The 23,685-nt window shown below is 44.9% G+C and overlaps 1 protein-coding gene across 10 annotated transcripts in view; it reads right to left on the bottom strand.

Moving 5' to 3' along the window:
* LAMA2 (laminin subunit alpha 2) overlaps positions 1-23,685 on the bottom strand; it is a 1,204,230-nt gene that overhangs the window by 316,016 nt on the left and 864,529 nt on the right. For 7 of the 10 annotated variants that reach the window (XM_033936921.1, XM_033936924.1, XM_033936922.1 and 4 more), the window contains 3 exons: positions 23,226-23,419; positions 7,101-7,243; positions 2,101-2,199 (listed from right to left, as the gene is read on the bottom strand). In XM_033936921.1, coding sequence (XP_033792812.1) covers positions 2,101-2,199; positions 7,101-7,243; positions 23,226-23,419 — 436 coding nt within the window. The remainder of the gene's footprint in view (positions 1-2,100; positions 2,200-7,100; positions 7,244-23,225; positions 23,420-23,685) is intronic. The other 3 variants (XM_033936925.1, XM_033936930.1, XM_033936931.1) reach the window with 1 other exon arrangement.

Raw genomic sequence — 23,685 nt, 5'->3', positions numbered from 1 at the left:
CAACGCAATCTTCTTTTCAAGGTCTCTCTTTGCCTTCCTTATCAGCACTTTGCATTTGACTTGACATTCCTTATGCTGTTTCCTATTTTCAGTTGGATCCTTATTCCACTTTCTGAAGGTTTTCTTTTAGCTCTAATAGCTTTCTTCACCTCACTTGTCAACTACACTGGCTGCTGTTTGGTTTTCCTTTCTCTTTTTTTAATACATGAAATATATGTGGGCTGGGTTTCCAAGATGGTCTTTTTGAATAACATCCACTCCTGATGTAAATTTTTGACCTTTGCAGCTGCTCCTCGAAGTTTCTTTTTTACTATTCTACTCATGTCTCCTTTTTTTTAGTTAAATGCTATTGTAATGGATTTCCTGTGTGTACTTACTCTAGAGATTATATCAAATCAGATCATTTTATGCAATTTTGCCAAGAAAGGTGAAATACTATCAAATTTCTTGAGCTTATAAATCAATCAGGCACAAATTAACTTCTGGATAAGTTGAAGCTTATTCAGTAACTTTATTACACTACATTAGTGACTTTTATTCCGCCATTATCTTGTGGTTCAAGGCAGATTACATAAGAGGTTATCTGGACATTTCCAGGAGTGTTACAAAGTAGAGCAGGTTACTTCAGGGGAGATCTAGACATTGTATCGGGGTCATTACATGATAGATAATTTGGTTCAAGGCAGAATATATGAGATTATCTAGACATTTCCAGGAGAGTTACAAAGTAGAGTGGGTTGCTTCGGAGGAAATCTAGACATTGTATCGGGGTCATTACAAGCCCAAATAAAGAGTATTACAGTAAGCAAGCTGAGACAATATCAATATCTGAACTAACAAGGCAAAAGAGGTTTGATTGAATTAAGATCTAACCAGGTGCAGTTGTCTCAGTTTTAAAAAAGTGTTCTTATAGAATAGGTTTCCTCCCATCTAAGCTGAGTGACTAAATTGTTATAGAATTGTCTCCTATGAGGCTGATTTCTCTTACAGTTCAAAAAATGTACATTCTCAACATACACTGATTCTTATAACTGATCTTGTGGTCATAGAGGAGTTTTCCTGTTTGCACATCCAGGCTTTCAAGATTTTTAAGTCTAGTTTACAATTCCAAAACTATACAAGAGTATGACAATTGCCAACTGAATAACGGCTTATATCTTATTATATGATGTTAATGTTTTTTTCAGTATCAACTTAATCTCTTATAATATTCTGTACTGATATTTTTTCTCAGTGATTTGTTCTGGATTGTGGTTTCTTCCTTTACTCCTATGTATTTATATGCATCTTCCTGGTCCAGTTCCTTTATGTTACCTTCATCAGAGAGCTGTTTCAAGTTTGTTCAACTTTCCTCTAAGGAAGGTTGTCTTGGAACATTTATCAAGGCCAAAAGTCATCCTGATGTCAACTGAAAAGCTTTAAACTACATGCATTTGTTCTAATTGATGATCACTGGAACTATAGAGCTTCAGACTATCTACAAACAGTGCAATATTACCTCTAGATTGTAACCATCTTTAAGAGTTAATAAGAGGGGGCAACTGTGTTCAGATCTCAATAAGTATAAGAAATGTTATTTCACTCGGGTTCTTAATCTTGTATTTTTTTTTTTTTTGTAGAATTCAGTACTTATCCATGCTTGTGGAGGTAAATATACATGTGTGTTGCAAGATTGGCACTTGCATATTTAGTTACTGGAGCTTACATCTTTAAAACCCTGCATGATGGCATAAACATGTTTACACGTGATACAGCTGTTGCTGCTGGACATGCTGGCAAATATACGTATATTTGTCAGTGTCTTATACAAACTTTACAAAAGGTTGTGTGGTCAACAGAGCCTTTTGGGATATTGGGAATGCAGCTATTTGGACATCCAAAGTCTTTCTTAGATGTTCTATGCAGAATGGGGCTTCAGAGTGCTTTTGTAAGAATACTGTTTTAGGAATATCTTCACTTTGTAAATGTTACATATAGTACTTGAGTTATAGTTCCTATTACTTTGCTTATATTTTTTTTCTTTTTCATATGTTATTCATTTAAGAAAGATGAACCACAACAAGATCCTATGACTTTTTTTTATCATACCCTTCATCTTACCCTATTCAAAAGCTCATCCATCTCTGGGACAAGGGTATCAAGATTTCTTTGTGCCAGCAGAAGAAGCCTCTCTGGAGTTCGCTGAGGTGACAATAAATGCTGAAAAAAAGATGGCAATCAATCAGTATTATGCCAGGTACTAGTTAGAAAAATAATAAAGAAAACAGTTAAAGTGCCTCTAGAGTAAAGAATGTGTATTGACTGTAGGTATCAGACATCAATAATGTCTATTGGAACCAATGCCAAGCAAAAGGGCTGTGTCATATCACCTTTATCTGGTTTTAGACACTGCGACACACAGAGTATTCAGTGAGAAGACTTCACAGTTATAAATTAGTAAACAGAAAGTAACACATGGCGCTGTAGTAAATCCAAACTTTCAGTTCCTTTAATAAATTTATCAGCAAATTATAAGCCAACAGAGAAGCTTGTATGTATTAATACTTAAATGCTGCAGTCAGCATTTTAAAAATATTTTAGACATGCTCAGTGCCGCTATCTGCAGAAGGGGCTGTATTGAATGTATGTATATAGCAGTGAGCGTTGCTGCTATAATGCTAGCCACTATCCATATAAATATACGGATATATTTAGGGCAGCCTTTTTGTTGGATTAAATTTATATTCATATAGGGAGCAACTCTGTATAAATTGCCTACATTTAGGCACCGGGATGGTCCGCATTAGCTAGATGATGGGATTTGATATACTGCTTTTCTGTGGTTACGGTCAAAGCAGTTTATGTATTATATGTAGGTACTTATTTTGTACCTGGGCCAATGGAAAGTTAAAAGTCATAAGGAGCTGCAGTGGGATTCGAACTCGGTTCTCCCGCTACTCTACTAACCATTAGGCTTTTCTTCACTGAATGGCCTTTATAGAATACTTACCCTCCCTTTTAATAAACCGTGATAGAGGTTTCTACTGTAACCCGGAGCGCTAAATGCTACGATGCTCATAGAATTCCTATGAGTGACAAATCAGCGTTGGAGCATTTAATGTTCCGGGCAGTGGTAGAAACCTCTTCTATAGCTTAGTAAAAGAGGGCCTTAGTGCAGGTTTCATGCTTTATTCTGAGCATCAGCATTTATGCTTGCCAAATGCTGGTGCAAATGCTTGTGCTCAATTAACAGCAGTTAGGCATATAAATTCAGGTATTCTATAACACTGTGCTTAAATTATTTTTTTTGTATATCTTTTTTATTGACAAAATGGAACAGAGGATCAAGCCAAGAATTATAGAAGTATGCACATGTCACAATATTACAATGTCAAAATGTACAATGAGTAGTAACAAGAATAAATCAAGCCGCATAAACAAAACCAGACAGTTCCCAAGAGCCCAAGGCAATCCAAATGCAAAACCCTTAACAATGTACAGAGAGTAAAGTCAGAAAAAGGGATACAAATATTCCATTTCCATTTTTTCTGATAGCACCACAAGAGGAAAAGAGGACATATCTCTTTCTGAGATGAGAGGAGAGGAGAGAAGAAGATATTTTGCTGGTAAAAGAGGTAAAAAGATAGGTAGGAGCTATTCCCCAAACCATCTTAAAGCAAATGCAAGAGTAATGTTTAAATTCTCTTGCATTTGCTTTAAGTTGGTTTGGGGAATAGCTCCTACCTATCTTTTACGTCATTTTGTGCTTTATAGCCCTACAAGGATAACCAGAATTGTAATTTATTTGCCTATCCAAGGATCACCGGTTGTAAATACAGGTCCTTTTTGGATAGGACTTTCATGTTTCAAGCAAGTAAACAGCATTTTTGGTTAGGTAATTTAATTTAATTTAATTTTAATTTAATTCTTATATACCGCTAATAACCGTGAGGTTTCTAAGCGGTTTACAAAAATGATGCATTAACAGATACAATAAATAAAAATAAATAAGATAGGTACTTGGAAATTCCCTAACTGTCCCAAAGGCTCACAATCTATTTAAAGTACCTGTAAGTACATCAATGGAGCCAGGTTGACCTATGGCACATTTTGGAAAGAAATTAAGACTGTATTGTTTGATAGATTTATTTCATAAACAGAAGTCATACTAAATTCAACAATTTTATTCTGACTATTCTTGAGAAATATGTTGTACTTTTACTATTTGTATTTCGCTGATTGTCCAGCTCTCTTCAGTCTAAACCGCCTAGAAATCGTCTGATTGTGATGGTATAGAAGAATAAAGTGGAATATCCTTGAAGGATACTATTGAAATAGGATATTTAGGGAGTCCCAATAGAGAAGTTTCAATAATGGTGAAAGAAAGCCAGGAGGGTTTAAGGGAAGACAGAGTAAAGGATGCAAATTATCCCTGTCAACAACTCAGCAGTCTATAAATGTAAGGGAAAAGCACAATTTGAAGTGTATGTATACATATGCTAGAAGCCTATAAAGTAAGATGGGCAAGTTAGAGTATATTGCACTGAATGAAGGGGTAGATAGCATATAATAGGCATTTCAGAGACCTGGTGGAAGGAGGACAATCAATGTGGCACTGTGTTACTGGGGTACAAATTATATCACAATGATAGAGTAGATCAAATTGAAGGGGGGGTTGTGGTATATGTTAAAGAGAGAATTGAATTAGAGAATGACACGGTGAAAAAATTGGTCCCCGTCACCGCCCCGTCCCCGTCTCACCATCCTCTGCACCGCCCCGTCACCGCCATTCCCTTCACCGCTCCGTCACCGCCACTGCCACCCCATTCACCGCCCCGTCACCGCCACTGCAACCCCATTCACCACCCCGTCACCGTCACCGCTGCATACATAAAAGCCTCAAACGGGTACGATTTTATATACTTTTCTAATATCTCCCCTATGTATCTGCCATTGCCCCCCCCTGTGTCCATATTCCATCCCCATGGCATGTCCCCTTTTTGTCTCTGTCCCTATGCCCCATGCACATAATTTCCCCTCTTTCTGTTACCTTCCTGTGTCCAGATTTCCCCTATCTTCCTCTTCCATACCAGTGTGTCTCTTCTTTTCAACCCCATCTAGCTTTTTTCCCTCTTTCTTCCCCCCCCCCCCTGCTTCTAGCATCTGGCTCACCTGCCTGTCCTTCCCTTTCTTTCCTGCTGTGGGTTTTTCTTTCCGTTTTCATCCCCTTGGCCCAGAATCCTTTTCCCTTTCACTCCCTCCTTACAGTCTGAGCCGGGAACACGGGTGATCGCACGGTCCTCGCAGCCCCCACCCGCCTGCCCAATCGATCCTAGTGTTTAGCCAGCTCTCTCCCTTCTCCTCACCTTAATTTGCAGGCTTTCTTTTTCAGCGACCTGCACGCTTTCCCAAAGAGCCGCACACGCGCGGCTGCTCAGTGTTCAATCTTCTGCTCTGCTGCAACTTCCTGTTTCCGGTTGCGTCAGAGCAGAAGATCGAAACTGAGCAGCAGCGGGTGCGCGGCTCTCTGATAGCGTGCGGGTCGCCGAAAAAGAAAATCTACAAACTAAGGTGAGGAGAAGGGAGAGAGCTGGCTAAACACTAGAATCGATTGGGCAGGCGGGTGTGAGCTGCGGGGACCGCGCGATCCTTCATGCCTCACTGCGGGGACAAGACCCATTCACCGCCCCGCGGGCGGTGAATGGCATTGTCCCCGTCGCCGCAGCGACTGCTAGTTTTCTTCCCCGTTTTCGGCGGTGACCCGCGGCTAAAATGCGGTGGCCGCGGGTAAACCGCCACCGTGTCATTCTCTAAATTGAATCAAACAAAATAAACATTATGCATGACATATATAGCCAAGGCAGAATTAATTCGTCGAGGACCCCTAGGCACACAAATACACTGGGCCCCCTGCCCCGCCCCACCCCCACCATGCGCCCATGGGAAGCTGCGTCAGAGGGAAACTTTGGGCAAGCAGCACCGCTTGCAAAATTACAGTTCCCGTTGCCTTTCTTACCAGCGTTGCTTGCTTGTCTTACTTTCCGTCGATCGGGAGGGCTGCATTGCCGATCGGGGGGGACACATGTTGCCGATTGGGGGGGCTGCATTGCTGTTTGGAAAAAACAATGTTGATGGCCTCCTTCATCGGGACCCCTGACCATTTCGGGCCCTAGGCATGTGCCTAATGGGCCTATTAGTTAATCCTGCCCTGTATATAGCAGTGTGGAATCCATACTACTACTACTACTATTAATTATTTCTATAGCGCTACCAGATGTACACAGCGCTGTACAGAGTCGCAAAGAAAAAAAACAGTCCCTTACAATCTAAACAGAGAAGACAGACAAACAAACAAACAAACGGGATGTCATGAATATGGTTAATCAGCTGGCTGGGTTGGTGGGGAGAAAAATAGGGTTATGGATTGAAGGTGGATTTTCAGTCTACTTTTAAACAAGGGAAAGGGCTAAGCAGACAAACTTGGGTAATTTATTCCAGGAATAGCTAGATGAAAGGAACGAAGTCTGGAAGTGGCAGTGAAGGAGAAGGGTACAGCTAAGAACAGCTTATCTGAAGAATGGTGTTCTTTAAAGGTGTATAAGGAGAGAGAAGAGAGGAGAGATATTGAGGGGCAGTAGAATGAATACACTTGTAGGTTAGCAATAGGAGCTTGAACTGTATGCGAAGGTGACTACAGAGCTAGTGAAGTGATTTAAGGAGAAGGATGACATGAGTGTAGTGAGGTTGGTAAAAGATGAGTCATGCAGCGGAGTTTTGCACAGAGTGCAAAGGGGAGAGGCAGCACTGCGGGAGACCAGTTAGAAGTAGATTGCAGTAATCTAAGTGTGAGGTTACGAGAGTGTGGATAAGGGTCCGGGTAGTGTGCTCAGAGAGGAAGGGGCAAATTTTGGTGATATTGTAGAGATAGAAGCAATAGGTCTTAGCAGTTTGTTGGATGTGCGTAGAAAATGAGCGGTTGGAATTGAAGACGACTCCAAGGTTGTGAGTAGAGGAGACTGTAATGATGACAGTATTATTTACCGAGATGGAGAAAGGAGAAGGAGGAACAGAGAGTTTAGGAGAAAAGAGGAGCAGCTCAGTCTCATGGATATTGTATTTACCTTCAGTTCTTGTGTCACATTTTCATAGGTGAGAAGTAATTTATAAGGAGGTGGAAGTGGACCTGTAAGATTGACACCCATAGTCATCTGGTTTAGGCGATCCAGGTCGTTCAGAAGGAGTCCTGTACATTCGTCATCACAAACTATGAAATGCAGAAGAAAAAAAAGTTCATTTATGCTAAAATTTAAAAGAAAATATTTAGTTGTCAAGGCCTAATCATTCTTTTGTCCCACAGGGCATCTGCACTAGGGAGCTTGGTGGAAGGGGAATATGGATAAAAGTTGGTTTGCTTGCTCTCCCGAACCCATACCCAAGTGAAAATGTATTCTAATGGACCCGAGTTGAACAATGGCTAAAAAATAAAGCCTCAAAGGTATGTTACTTAAAAAAAATTATGGATGCACACACATTAAGGCAGAGATCAGTAAAGATCTTAAATACTCACTAAACCTAGTAAAAATATACATGACATTCCTATCTCTTGTTTCTTTGCCTTCTCCTTCTCCCAAACTTGTAAAAGTGCTATGGCTGCTAATTAACAACATGCACACTCACTACATTGCAAGATGCTTCTCTCTCTCTATAATAGAAATAATCAGTGGCATAGCAAGGGTGAATGATACCCGTGGCGATGGCGCCCCTTCCCCGCCCTCTTATCTGCCCTCGCTCCTTCCCAACCCCCCCTCGCCTTGCGTGCATCCCATTACCTTCCACCGTACCTTTTAAATTTTCCCTGCACAAGCAGCGTTATGAACTTGCTGCCTGCATCATGTCAGCTATCCCTCTGATGTCACTTCCTAGGCGCGGGCCTGGAAATGACATCAAAGAGAGGCGACACCGACGCGGGCAGCAAGTTTGTAATGCTGCTAGAGCAGGGAAAATTAAAGAGGTATGAGGGAAGGGCATGGGTGCACACGACCAGCGGGGGGGGGGGGAGGAATGAGTGGGGGGCCGGAGAGGAGAACTGGTGCCTGCGCCCCCATATAAAGTCCACACCTCGGGCGGACTGCTTGCCCCTCCGCATCACCTACACTACTGAAGTAATTGTAGGCTATTAGGCACCCTCAGCCTTACGCCCCTCTCAAGTAATTTTCAGGACCCTAGTTCCTCTCCCCCCCCTGAAATTTTGATAATTAAACACAGTGATGATCTCTCCAATGTTGCCCACTCCAGAACAGTTCTGCAAAATAACAGAATTGAGCCTCATACTTTTAAATATTAAAAAAAGTTTGCATCATATATGTACCTATACACCCTCAGGCATACCTAATGAGGTTATTTAAAAAACTGTTCATCCTCCCTACAGGTATGCTTTCTGTTTATTTGAATGTGTGTAGCTGTCAGGACCCAGTGTATTGTTTTGACTGCACCTCTTCTTTGCTGCCCTTCCCTCACCAAAGCTATTGTAAGAGGCAATCACTCTGTTTACCTAATAGTTAACCCAGCCACGTTTAAGCAACTTGAGCTTTTCACATGCTCAGGTGTTTATAAATTGCTCCAGGGGTGTGCAAGCATAAAAGTAAGGACTAGGAACATAAAAGTCAGTACATGGTGTCCAAAGTTAGATGCCGGGGAGATCTGCACTAAACCAGTATTTTCTAAAGGTGCTCTACGTAGAGCACCCTTTACAAAATAGTAACTCAGGCCCGGATTCTCTATAAGGCGCTGATGTAGGCGGCCGCCTAAAAAGTGGCCACAAATTGTGTGTCAATCATGCAATTGCGCCGTAGAAAGAATCATGCCTCCGGGACAGATAGGCCTCAGAAATGTAGGTCAGGGTTTTTCAGGCCTACTTTTCCGGCGCCTATCTATGCTGTGAACCACGCCTATGTAGGCGCTTTACAGCGCCTAATGCCCACTTCTGATGTTAGGCTTTGCCCATAGTGAAGTTTAGTGCCATAAAGCGCTTACATAGATACCCAACATTTAGGCAATCTTTACTGAATACCCCCCTCAAGTACCTGCTTAGGCGTTCCTGAGGGCATAGAATGGGAAGAGCAGGGGCAGGATCTGTATTCCATGTGTTTCATTACATGCTCACAAACGTGCCAGTTCCTACTGGCACATACATGCACAAAGTTATGCCTGTCTCAGCACAGAGTAACCTTGTCTGTCAGCTCTCGGAGGGCAATTTCAGAAAGGCATGCTGGCACATATGATGCTTTTATAGAATACTGGAGGTGAAACATTGGTGCCTTTCCTGCCTGGCGCCAAATTGTAAAATTACACTCCTAAGTTAATTTATATTCATCTCTGGACTTCTTTTGGTTATATTAGTTGCCAGCCTTTCTCATGCTATATGTAGGTGAGGATGATCTTATTTCCTTCGGCTGGTGAGTGGTGACCAACTTTATCACTAGTGCTCTTCCCCCTATGCTGTACTTTCAATGCTTCCTAATAGGAGATACTATTACCTTGTTTTCCCGAAAATAAGCCCTAGCATGATTTTCAGGGTAGGTCTTAATACAAGCCCTACCCCAAAAATAAGTCCTAGATATATCGCCCCCAAAGACCCTCCCAAAATCCCCAACTCCATCCCTGGATTCATCGGCAGCAACGACCCTCCCCCCATCTCCATGAGCAGCATCTTTCCATCTCTCCCTCCCAACCAAACCCTGCAGGCACTCCAACTGCGAGACTGACATACCTCCCTCCAAACAGCATCATCGGCAATACTTTAAACAGGCTGCTTTGTGGTCTTCTCCCACAGAGTCCTACCCTCTGCTACATCACTGATGATGTCATCAGCAACGTGGCACAGGAAAGGCACCGACAAGAGAAGGCTGCGAAGCAGCCTGTTTAGAGTGCTGCCGACGCTGCTGTTTGGAGAGAGGTATGTCAGTCTCACGGTGGGAGGGTTGGCAGGGTTCTGCTGCTTGGGGGGATGGGAGGGAGGGATAGAAAGATGCTGTGCAAGGGTTCTGCTGCATGGGGGATGGGAGGGATGGATAAAAAGATGCTGTACAAGGGTTCTGCTGCACGATGGAAGAGAGGGAGGGCTAGAAAGATGCTGCTCAAGGGTTCAGCTTCACGGGGGGGATGGGAGGGAGGGATAGAAAGATGCTATAAAGATAAGGCACAAGGAAATGGGGAAGAGGGGAAGAAAGATGCTACACATGTGGGGGAGAGAAAGGAAAGAGGAATGGGGTGGAGGAGAGGAAGGGAGAGATAATCATTGTACATGAAAAAAATAAGACATCCCCCGAAAATAAACCTTAGTGCGTTTGTGGGACCCAAAATTAATACAGGACACTGTCTTATTTTTGGGGAAATACAGTAGTACTGGGAGGGCTGATAGGGCTTGCGGAAGAAGCAAAGCAAATGTAAACTGAATCAATTAACCATGGCAGAAAAATATTTGGGCAGATTATCAAAGCATGGAAATTCTAAATGAATAAATAACTCTCTCGGGATAATGATGGCACATTTGGTATGAATTAACACTTGTCTAATAACCGTGATGAATGTAGAATCCCATTGAGGCAGAAGCATAGTCCAGCACAAGTTGCAGGGCTAGACGATGCCTGGGCTGCATAAATATGAAATAGAAGGGAGCAGCAGCAATATTTCAATGGGATGATTATGTTTTGCATGATTAAACATTTCTAAGGCTTGGCAATAAAAGTGTCAGGATAAATTTGTATCTTACATTAAATTTAACTCTTAATTCCATTTGTTGCAGTGTTGCTCCCTTGTACAGGTAAATCATGCTGTCCATATAAAATTTCTGGGTTAGCAATTAACAACAAACAGCGCGTTTTCACTGCAAATTCCCATGCAGATTGATTGCACTGCACAGCACATCATTTTTACTTACCATCGGTGAAATGCACTTCAGAAATGGGAACATGCAAGAAACACTCAAAAAAGCATTATAAAAGCATATACTGATGCAAGTTGCTGCAGATGAAAGAGCTGCCTCAGGAGGAATTTTCAGAACAAAGGGCTAGATTCACTATGCAAACTGATCGTGTACTGATCGGTTTGTGACCCCTTAGCGACTCCGGACCAATTCACTAACCGCTCCTGCGATCCGCTTCCAATCCACGCATGCAAAGTAGGTAGGGATACGATTCACTAAACAAATTTCCCGATCCGACTGGGCTGGCTGATCAACACAAAAAGCAACTGCTGGGGACCAGTCGAAAATGTCTTTTCAATTCTCCAGCTCCATTAAAAGCCCTGCTCTCTGCCGGCCCTGATTTCTGCTGCCCCAAATCTCTCCTGCCCTTCCCCGCACTGCACGCCAATGGTTTTAACCCGCGGGTTAAAGTGGGTTAAAACCACAGGCTTCCTGCCTGACAAAAAAGTAAAAAAAAGTCGCAATGCCCCCCTCCCCCACGTTGATGCCCCACAAAAGGCAGGAGGGATGCCAATTCCCTCCTACCATGTTAAAGCCCTTCTGGTTGGGCCGGGTCAGGCCCACCTCCCTCCTTGTTACAAAATCGAGTCCAGCCGGCTGGCCAGGCCGGGCCCACCCACCAAAAAACAAACTTCAGGAGGGATGCCAACTCCCTCCTGCCACCCCCCTCGGACACTCCCTACCCATTCCAGGTCCCCTTTCCACCCCCCCTCCATACCTTTAACAGAGCAGGAGGGATGCTCAACCCCTCCTGCTCCAATGCCTCCTGTGACGACTCTGAGGCATTAGGACCCACCCTGTTTAATCATGTGATGCACGGGGTGGGGCCTAAGGCCCCGATTGGCTCAGGCTCCTACTTTGGGAAGGGCCAGGGGCACCTGAGCCAATCAGGGACTTCCTTATGGCCGAGCCATAGGAAGTCCCTGATTGGTTATTTGTTTGACCAATCAGGGACTTTCTTAGGCTTAGCCCTAAGGAAGTCCCTGATTGGCTCAGGTGCCCCAGGACCCTCCCTAGGTGGGAGCCTGAGCTAATCAGGGCCTTAGGCTCCTCCCCATGCATCACATGATGCAACAGAGCAGGGCCTAAGGCCTCAGAGTCATCGTGGGAGGTATTAGAGCAGGAGGGGTTGAGCACCCCTCCTGCTTCGTTAAAGGTACAGGGAGGGGGTGTAAAGGGGGCCTGGAATGGGGAAGGGGATATCCAGGGGGGGGTGGCAGGAGGGAGTTAGCATCCCTCCTGCAATTTGTTTTTTGGTGGATGGGCTGGGCCCGGCCAGCTGGCCAGACTAGATTTTGCAACAGGGAGGGAGGTGGGCCGGGCCCGGCCCAGCCAGGCCAGGAGGGGTTTAGCATGGCAGGAGGGAGTTGGCATCGCTCCTGCCTTTTGTGGGGCATCGGTGTATGTGTGTGTGTGTGGGGGGGGGGCATCACAACTTTAAAAAAAAATAAACTTTTTCCTTTTTTTAGGCCAAGGAGCCCATGGTTTTAACCAGCGGGTTAAAACCATGGGCTCCCAGTACGGGAAGGACAGGAGAGATTTGGGACGAGAGTGGGGTGGCAGGAGAGATTCGGGGCAAGAGCGGGAAAATCGGAGCAGGTAGATTTGGGGCACAGCTTCGGGGCAGCAGAGAGCAGGCTGCGGGGAAAATTTTTTCTGGGGTTCGGGGCACTTGCTGGGAGTGGGTGTTAATTATTTTATTTAATCGGGAAGATATTTTGCGTGTTTTAATATCTGCCCGATTAAAAAATTAAATTAAAAAAGTCGGCAGAAGCCCTAACAGCAGTGACAGGAGGCTGTTTCTCCTGTCACTACTGTCAGGGCTTTAGCGATCCGTGCAGTTGGCTGGGGACATGCCAACAATCATCTCCATTTGCATGGAGGCCTTTAGTGAATTTGTCGGCCTGCATGCAAATGGACACGGATCGCACACGGATCGGAGGGTTAGTGAATCTTGCCCAAAGTCACTAAATAAAGATTGACCTTTGAACAAAACCACAGGAAATGTGCAAATTTTCTAGTCACTCTGCATTTTCCTGATTTTCCAAGAAGTCCTTAAACAAAATTGGGATAGAAAGTGGCCTTAGCACACCCTTTCCTGGGTTTTCCTGTGCACTAAGGCTGTTTTTACCACTGTCAGAAAAATGTCCAATTTTCCATTTTCTGAATTAATGGTCACATGCCAATGCTACCATTAGCACACAGACAATGCCAAAAATTAGTGCCTATTTTGTGGGAGGTAAGGGCTCACGTCAGTGGAGTAGTGAGGGTGAGAGGCGCCTGGGATGGTGGTGCCCCTCCTCTGCCCTTGTCTCCACCCCCCACTCCTTCCTGTCTGACGTGCACCCCCTCTGCTCTTTCCCCGATCCCGCCTGCTGCACGCACCCCCTTCTCTTCTCCCATACCTCTAGTTCAAGTTGATGCTCGAGACAGTCAACAACGTGCTCCTCACAACCCCATCAGCTCTCCCTCTGATGTCACTTCCTATGCACGTCACCCGGAAGTGACATCAGCAGGAGAGCCAACGGGGTTGCCACAAACAACTTCAAATACAGGTACGGGGGAAGAGAAAGGTGTCACATACGTGGAGGGGAGAAATGGGAAGAGGTGGGGGTAGAGAGGAGGAGGGGTGCTGATGCCCCAACCAACATGGCGCCCGGGGTGGTCTACTCCCTTCGGTTCATAGATGAAAGCGCACTGGGCAATTGCTTGTGGACAAATGAGCACAGACAAATGCACGCAGGACATCAGCGCGCCAGATTAAAAGTTCAGTTTACTTAGAAGTGTTGGAGCTACCGTTGGGAGGGAAACTCCCCCCCATTACAGTTTCCTCTGTAAGGGGGGGGTCCTCCTCCCCAATAGCAGCGCCAACACTTATAAGTAAAGTGAGGGGTCCCCTTGGAGCGATTTAAATTTAAGTTTTAATCCAGCGTACTGATGTCTGTGCTCATTTGACTGAGCGTGATTTTCCCGCATGCTTTAGTCCCATCACCCCCCCTTCATTCCCCCCCCCCTTAGTACGCTACTAGCTTACGTGGTAATCCTGTGTTAATGTGTGCAATGTAAATGTGCTAATTAGTGCAGAAACACTCAATCACTACCACCAGTCGCTCCCCCTCCCAGAAAAATTTTAAAAATATTTTGTAACGCGTAGTTTAACTGACCACATTCGGAACTTACCACAGGTAAGCATGTGTTAGTGCTTACCGCCGCTTAGTAAAAAGAACCCCAAGTGGTGTTTGTTTGAATTTCAAACTTACTGTCAAAGGAAAAAAAGTTAGGCTTATCACCTGTCTGTACGTTCCCACTTAATAACATTCTGTCTGATGTCCTATTCAAAGTTGTAGCGTATCCAAAGGGGCCCCAGAGGCATTCTGTTTTTTGTTTTTGTTGTTTTTTGGCGGGAGTGGGGGTTGCCTATATACCTGCACATAAGCATAGGTCCCAGAAGGTGGTTCTCTTAGTTCTGTTGGGAGCTTCTCATTCTCTTTTTTTTTTTTTTTTTTGGCATTTTCAACAATACGTACTGCAAAATGCTACAGCTTTACCCAACAGAGCTGTGCCATTTTGAAAACACAAAATGTAAGCTACAGTGAGGAGGCAGAATGCACTGATTCCAGTTCAATAACAGATGTACCGTATTTTCACGCATATAACGCGCGCGTTATACGCGTTTTTACCTACCGCGCATACCCCTCGCGCGGTATATGCGTGAGCGCGGTATACAAAAGTTTTAAAACATAGTTCCCACCCCGCCCGACGCCCGATTCACCCCCCCAGCAGGACCACTCGCACCCCCACCCCGAACGACCACTCGCACGCGCTCCCACCCGCACCCGCATCCACGATCGGAGCAAGAGGGAGCCCAAGCCCTCTTGCCCGGCCGACTCCCCGACGTCCGATACATCCCCCCCCCCCCGGCAGGACCACTCGCACCCCCACCCCGAACGACCGCTCGCACGCGCTCCCACCCGCACCCGCATCCACGATCGGAGCAAGAGGGAGCCCAAGCCCTCTTGCCCGGCCGACTCCCCGACGTCCGATACATCCCCCCCCCCGGCAGGACCACTCGCACCCCCACCCCGAAGGACCGCCGACTTTCCGACAATATCGGGCCAGAAGGGAGCCCAAACCCTCCTGGCCACGGCGACCCCCTAACCCCACCCCGCACTACATTACGGGCAGGAGGGATCCCAGGCCCTCCTGCCCTCGACGCAAACCCCCCTCCCCCCCAACGACCGACCCCCCCAAGAACCTCCGACCGCCCCCCAGCCGACCCGCGATCCCCCTGGCGACCCCCACGACCCCCCCACCCCCCTTCCCCGTACCTTTGGTAGTTGGCCGGACAGACGGGAGCCAAACCCGCCTGTCCGGCAGGCAGCCAACGAAGGAATGAGGCCGGATTGGCCCATCCATCCTAAAGCTCCGCCTACTGGTGGGGCCTAAGGCGCGTGGGCCAATCAGAATAGGCCCTGGAGCCTTAGGTCCCACCTGGGGGTGCGGCCTGAGGCACATGGGCCCAACCCGACCATGTGCCTCAGGCCGCGCCCCCAGGTGGGACCTAAGGCTCCAGGGCCTATTCTGATTGGCCCACGCGCCTTAGGCCCCACCAGTAGGCGGAGCTTTAGGATGGATGGGCCAATCCGGCCTCATTCCTTCGTTGGCTGCCTGCCGGACAGGCGGGTTTGGCTCCCGTCTGTCCGGCCAACTACCAAAGGTACGGGGAAGGGGGGTGGGGGGGTCGTGGGGGTCGCCAGGGGGGTCGCGGGTCGGCTGGGGGGGCGGTCGGAGGTTCTTGGGGGGGCGGTCGTTGGGGGGGAGGGGGGTTTGCGTCGAGGGCAGGAGGGCCTGGGATCCCTCCTGCCCGTAATGTAGTGCGGGGTGGGGTTAGGGGGTCGCCGTGGCCAGGAGGGTTTGGGCTCCCTTCTGGCCCAACTACCAAAGGTACGGGGAAGGGGGGTGGGGGGGTCGTGGGGGTCGCCAGGGTGGTCGCGGGTCGGCTGGGGGGGCGGTCGTTGGGGGGAGGGGGGTTTGCGTCGAGGGCAGGAGGGCCTGGGATCCCTCCTGCCCGTAATGTAGTGCGGGGTGGGGTTAGGGGGTCGCCGTGGCCAGGAGGGTTTGGGCTCCCTTCTGGCCCAACTACCAAAGGTACGGGGAAGGGGGGGTGGGGGGGTCGTGGGGGTCGCCAGGGTGGTCGCGGGTCGGCTGGGGGGGCGGTCGTTGGGGGGAGGGGGGTTTGCGTCGAGGGCAGGAGGGCCTGGGATCCCTCCTGCCCGTAATGTAGTGCGGGGTGGGGTTAGGGGGTCGCCGTGGCCAGGAGGATTTGGGCTCCCTCCTGGCCCGATATTGTTGGGGAATCGGCGGTCCTTCGGGGGGAGGGATGTATCGGACGTCGGGGGGGGGGGGCATCAGGCTTTCAGGATGGGGACAGACCTTCAAGGGGGGACAGTGCACGGAAGTCAGGGGGGGTGAACGGAGAGTCGGGACAGCGCACGGAAAGTCAGGGTGGGCGAAAGGAGCGTCGGGCAGCATGCACGGTATACCCGTGAGCGCGGTATACCAAAGTTTTTGTACATATCAGCGTGATTTCTGCGCGCTATACCCGTGTGCGCGTTTTATACGGGTGCGCGTTATTTGCGTGAAAATACGGTAGTCAGCAAATTGGAAGAACTACGACCGCCTAAATTTTCCCTTCTGGTGGGCAAATTTGTGCTCCACCTATAGATATGAAAAAATGAATGCCGATAGTTTGGGGCACAGTAATTTATTTAAATTGGTTTGGAGGGCCGTTGACATCATATATTACTTCACAATAGTAGGTCTTTGATTATGAGTCAGTTTTTGTTTATTTTCGTACACATCTAAGAAAAGGAGGGGGGGGCTATTTCTGTCCTAATTTGACTTTTGAGTATGTCCACCTGGGGTGGGAGGAGGGTGGGAGGATATTTTTTATCTGAATAGGGTAAGGTTATTGGGATAATCTGTTTCTGTGTTTTATTGAATAATCATTGGGTGGAGGGGGTGGGGGGAGAAAATGGTTGGTTATGCATATTTGTAAGTTGAATGTGCTTTTATTAACTTATTATATGATATATATTTGTGTATTAGCACTTTTGAAGTTCAGAAAATCAATAAAGAAAAAAAAAAAAAGAAATAGTCAGCATAAAATTATTCTACATAAATTTATCCTGTTTTCCCATATTATTGCTTAAAGGTTTTCTTAAATTTCTATTGGCCCCCAATGGTAAAGAAAGGTGCTTAAATATTTTACATCCGGCTAAACTCTGGGGGATTTAAAGTGAATTAACTGTTTGTACTTAGTGTATCCTAATAGCAGAAAATAGTGATTAATAAGTGGAAAACTCTATAAATGGCACCAAAAGATGGGTGCCCACAAATTTGTCGCTAAGCACTATTCTATATAAGCTACATACTCTTTATAGAATAGTGCTTAGTGCTAAATTTGTGGGCAAATTCCACGCTTAACTTTTGACCTATCCTTTGGGTACTGGGCTTACACCCCCTGAAACTAGGTGTGAATTCTGGCACCCAAGTTAGGTGTGCTTAGGTCAAATTCTGTAATTCCCTGTGCAGCTTTCTGGAACGTCCCCGACATGCCCCCTTTCCAGATATGTGCTAGAAATGTTGGACGTTGATGCATGTGCAACTTCTAATCAAAGCCAATTACCTACAATAATTGGTTGTTAGCGCTTAATTATCGCTAGTTCAGGGTTCGTTAATATATCAAAGTAATATATTAGAAGTAATTCAGAAGAAAATCTCTTCCAGAGAATAGAATGCTTAATTTTTTCTTTTTTTAAATTTGAGCTTGTTAAAGGTCATAATTGAAGCTAATTTATTAATTAAGTTAAGCACCTAATTTTAGGTGCCTAGTTATTTAGGCACCTCTTACAAAATTCCCCCCTTAGTGCCTAGATACAGCAGCTACCTGTTTAACATAGTACTTGTGTTCTGTAAGTTATGGGGCTCATTTTCAAAAAAGATAGACGTCCAAAAGACAGCATAAACCAGCACTCGGGCGTCTTACTAGTCAAAATGTCCAAATGGGCATTCTCAAAACAGACTTTCTAGATGTCTTTCTGGCTATTTTGTCTCCAGTGCATCTAAATCTTAAGAGGGTGTATTAGAGGCGTGTTTTGGGTGGGCTTAGGGCATGCTTAGGACTCAGACACTCTGCAGGGATAATCAAACCTTTTAAAAAAACAGTCCAGGTCTTTTTTTTTTTTTTTAGAATAGATGTTTGGAGCTAGATATGTTTTAAAATCATCTAAATGCTAAAAAGGTACCCAAACTGACCAGATGACCACTGGAGGGTTTAAGGCATGACCCCCTCCTTACTCCCCCAGTGGTCACTTACCCCCACCCACCCACCACTCAAAGATGTGATTTTAAAAAACAGTACTGTCCAGCCTGTATGACAGATTCACATGGCTCACATACAGCACAGCAGAGGGGCACTCTAAGGATTACTGCAGCGAATGTCATATTAAAAGTCCCAGGTAGAGCTGTCACTGTAACTTGCTTATATTGTATGGTGAGCCCTACATTAAGATGACACCTGCAGACATAAGGGCTTTTGTTGTAGTGTACAGGTAGGTACAGTAAGTTTTGGGTGGGTTTTGGAAGGCTCACCATACAATATAAGCAAGTTACAGTGACAGCTCTACCTGGGACTTTTAATATGACATTCACTGCAGTAATCCTTAGAGTGCCCCTCTGCTGTACTTAGGAATACTCAGCTGTCTGTGAACAGTTTGCCAAGAATGCTGGCTGCTTGAAAGTCAGAAAAACTTGCTTTTGTGTGTTTTTCATGTGGAGGTCTTTAGATTTGAGAATGGCCAACAAAGATAGATATACGAAGGGTCCAAATGTCTAGATAATTTACTTTCAAACAAAAAAAGATAGACGTGTTGCAGTTTTGGCTCAACTGAGGCCCCACCCCAATACAAATCCAGATAAGTGACTAACTTTTAGAATATATACTGCAGTATCAAAATATATAAAATCATGAGAAAATACATCTAGAAAACTACTCTTTTGAACTAAAGAGATGTGGTGAAATGAACTCCCTCTGACAATTCACTGAGAGTGTCACCTCTGATGGTTCAAAGAATATAAAAGTGATATTCTGAATAAGCAGTGTTATTCTATACAGTTTTGAAAATGAACATTTTCCCTACTTGATTTCTGGACTTCTTTCCCAAAAAGTACAAACTCAGACTTAGACGTCCTATGGAAAATGCCCCTCCACATGTCTAAATGGGAGCCCTGCCTATGCCCCCTCCTCCACCAGTCTCCCCTTGCAAATATGTGAAGTACAAGTTAAATAAGTATATGCAGAATAGGTAGCATGGGTGCACTTTCAAGTGTAAATAAATGTAAGAGTGCACATATGCTAGTTTTTGAAAGATTTATACATGTAACATATATGTAAATATTACCACCTAGTTTAAAGAACTGCCCTGATACTGACTTTTGTGGTAAAATTTATCCATTCACTGACAGGATTTTTTTTGTTAATTACATAGATGTAATCTGATGCTGACTGCATATATTCTTTTGAATATCAAGACAATGAGTATTTTCAGCTTTTCAAATGCTGAACATGTTTCATGGGGAGGGGATTTATTTGTGTAAGGACATTCAAATGGTGGAAGCAGATAGCTTAAGTGGTATATGCTATAGTCTTCCCAAAAGATTGTAAAACAAGTCATGTTTTTAAAAACCTGGGTCTATAGAATATTTTTGTGGTCTAACAAGTCTATTTTGAGTTAAATTTCATTAGAAACAATGCGTTTATCATTTCATATGTTTTATATGGAAATCCAGCAACATTTTCTAAAAGCTTTTTACAGGATAAAAAATGTTGTACAATGTACTGTCTTGCAAATTCACCGAAAACATGCTTCTGTTGCATTTCATTGCGCTTGCTGTATCCCTTTCATTAATCTCCCTCCCTACTTATCCAGGCTGACTGGATTACCCATGCACGGCTCATTAAAGCTGCTTCCCATTTTACTTATGATTACTAAAGTGATTTTTTTCTTTTCTTTATAGCAGCCAGCCAGAAAGTGAAATGTGTCATTTGCAACAATTAGGGTCCTGATTTCAAAAGAAAAGCCTGCACTGTTGAATAAACTACACATTTTATGTACAAAGTTCTTGCTATATAGGGGTGCTTCTAAAACTGAGCACCACCATTTGAGCAAGCCGATGCCATGCACTGAGTGCTAATTTTATAACTGCATCTGGGCGCCATCATAAAATGCTAGCGTAGGTCAGGATGACCACTCCTAAATGCAGGTTTGGTTTAATTAAAACTTCCTATACCACCCATTCTGACATTAAAATGAATTTAAAATTTGATAAATAACACCATGGCCACTTAGGATAGGGAACCACAAATAGAACAGTCTTACAGTAAAACATATATGTATACGGGATGGCCCGATATTCAGACCGTGGAAGGCAGCACAGCTACCTCTTATGGTCCAAGGCTATATCCGGTCATCGGCATTGAATTTCTGGGTTCAATTCAGCCACCAAAAACCAGTAAGAACATAAGAAGTTGCCTCCACTGGGTCAGACCAGAGGTCCATCGCGCCCAGCGGTCCGCTCCCGCGGCGGCCCATCAGGTCTATGACCTGTGAAGTGGTTCCTGACCATTTCTATAACCTACCTCTACTTCTATCTGTACCCCTCAATCTCCTTAACCTTTAGGAACCTATCTAAACATTCCTTGAACCCCTGTACTGTGCTCTGGCCTATCACAACCTCCGGAAGCGCGTTCCATGTGTCCACCACCCTCTGGTTAATATTTATTGGCTGGATGACTAGCTAAGATATAGTGGCCAAAGATAGACCTGCTCAAAATTGGTGGATAGCAGGCTTAGGGGTATTTAACCGGGACCTTCAAATATATTGAAAAAGTGAGATTTTTGTTATGTAGGATAGCTCAGAAAGGAGTAGTCGTGGCAGATGACTCCATAAAAAAGGTCAAGGCATGTAGATTCATGATGTGCATTCATTAGGCCAAGAATTATTGATTATGATCATTTATTGAATGAAGAAGACAGGATGGTAAATTTGGAGCAATTAGGCTAGACAAAAGAGAAGAAGTCCTATTGTGTAAAGCTCTGGAAATTAGAGTTAAAATTTTTGAAGTGAATGCAATGTTCCACAGGCAGCCAATTAAATTGATCTCAAGTGTACAGCTATACTTTGTAGGGTTTGCAGACATTTTGGTGTTCTTTTAGGTAATATGGCATAGATGACATTATGAAAGGCACCCATAAAAATGTATAAAGCGACCGAGAATAGTGCCAGCACTTAGGCCATGCCAGTTGCTGAATTCTAGTGTGTAACTTGCAGTATTATGTAAGTTACATGCGCATCTGGGAGACCCGCCCATTAGTTGCCCATGATTCAACCAAATGTACACCCCCTCACACTTAATGCACTAACCCCTGCATTCTATATATGATGCCCAAATTTGGGTGGGTGCCCAAGTTGCAAGTGCTTCTTAATCGAGCAACAACCAATTTCTGCAGTTAATTGACTTCAGTTAGGATTTGTGCATATATCTTGCTAAACACTATTTAATAAAGGTCCACATGGAAATCTTTTGGTATGCAACTCAAAAGGGGGCAAGGCTATGGGAAGGGCATGAGTAGGCCAGGGGCATACACTAAAGATGCACACAGTATTATAGAAATTGGGGGATCCGTGCCTAACTTTTGCAATAGAATTTATACCTGGTTTCACTTGAGGAGAGACTGCGGCATACTGGTTAAAGCTACAGCCTCATCACCTTGAGGTTGGGGGTTCAAACACACGCTGCTCCTTGTGACCCTGGGCAAGTCACTTAATCCCCCAATTACCCCAGATACATTAGATCAGGGGTGTCCAACCTTTTGGCTTCCCTGGGCCGCGTTGGCCAAAAAATTTTTTTCTGGGGCCGCACAAATGAGCAAACGCTGCAGCAAGACAGAGGAGGGAGCCGGCAAGATGGTAAACACCCAGGGGCAGCAGAGGAAAACACTGCATCGCCCTCAACCGGGGCCACACAAAATTCTTCATGGGGCTGCTTGCGGCCCTTGGGCCGCAGGTCGGACACCCCTGCATTAGATAAACTGTGAGCCCACCAGGACAGACAGGGGAAAATGCTTGAGTATCTGAATAAATTCATGTAAACCATTCTGAGCTCCCCTGGGAGAACAGTATAGAAAATGGAATAAATAAATAGTGTAAATCCTCACACCCAAGGTTGACCACAGATCCTAGCACTATGTGCTAGTTTATAAAAGGAAGCTCCTCCCAAAGTGCTCTTCATAGAACACCATTTAGTGCTGATTTTATTTTGGCGAAGAATTTTGAGCATTGTTTACTAAATCTCATTCAAAGTTCAAGTTCAATTTATTTAATATGCAGTACTCCCCCGTGAATTTGCGGTCTGCGATTCATTTTTGGAATTTTTGACTGCGAATGACCGGGCAGGAAAGGGCAGCCGAAGAGGCAGGAGATGGTAGCCAGAGCGCCGGCGAGTAAAGGAAATCACTCGCATTATGCTCCAACAGCCTCTTCCTGTACTAAAGTCGGGCCAATAGTAAATGGCTGCTGTGAGTTCCCGTAGTCTCTCGAGACTACGACGGGAACTCCCGACAACCATTTCCTATTGGCGATCTACACGGAGCAGGAGCGTAGGAAGATCGCTCCTGCCCCGAAAGCCCACTAGACCACCAGGTAAGGCCGGGATGCCGGGGGGAAGGCAAAAATATGGGTTTGTTTTTTTTACTGCTCCCCAAATAAAAATCACGATTATGTGAAATCGCGAGTGCGGAAACTACGAATGGGGAGGAGGAAGTGTACCTCTATTTTATTGTAAACCACTTAGATCTGTAATATGCTTAAGCTGTATATCAAATGTTAATAAAACATAAGCATAGATGTGTTCTGAAACCCATACACATACTTTTACAGACTGAATGGAGAGAAATTAGCTGCCCAGAAAATTTGCCCATATTGTTTCCATTCTCTCTGTGGTCTTTCAGAGGCTTCAATTAAAAGCAGGTATCATTTTATGCTATTTGTTTTCATTCACAAATCTTTCTACGTTTATACCCAAAATGTGCTGTCTGAAAAATCTCATTCTTTGGGATGGTTCACCCTTGGCATCTCTGAACAAACAGGGCTTTCTACAGAATTATAATGAATGAATGTTAAAGAATGTTAGTATACGTACAAACACACTTTGCACCCTCCCGTGCAAACCGCGCCGTGCAACCAGCACAATTCCGACCCGTTGCTCCAGGTTTGCAACTGCACTGCCCTGTGACTGGATCACACGGGACTGGCAGTGAACCATACGGATCACACTCACATTCCTGGCAAGAACCTCCCGGACTTCTCGGGTTACCAGTGTAGCCAGAAGAGCACCTAGTATTAGACAAATAAGAGAAATAACTTATGACTGCTGCCCACAACTGAATATGTCAAAACCTGTTTTAGAGCAACTAACAATGTTATACATGGTACGTATTAGATAAATGAAATATATTATATCTTAAAGCTATCATTCAAGTGCTGAAAAATCTTAAATCAATGGTTTATAAAGGGTTGAAATAAATATACATTTTGCTTCCCAATGTTTCAAATCTAAACTTCCATTTGTGAGTCGCTCAAGGCGATAGATCAAAGAGGAA

This window comes from Geotrypetes seraphini, chromosome 3, assembly GCF_902459505.1.
Source record: "Geotrypetes seraphini chromosome 3, aGeoSer1.1, whole genome shotgun sequence".
NCBI lineage: Eukaryota > Metazoa > Chordata > Amphibia > Gymnophiona > Dermophiidae > Geotrypetes > Geotrypetes seraphini.
This window is presented reverse-complemented; position numbering and strand designations above follow the sequence as displayed.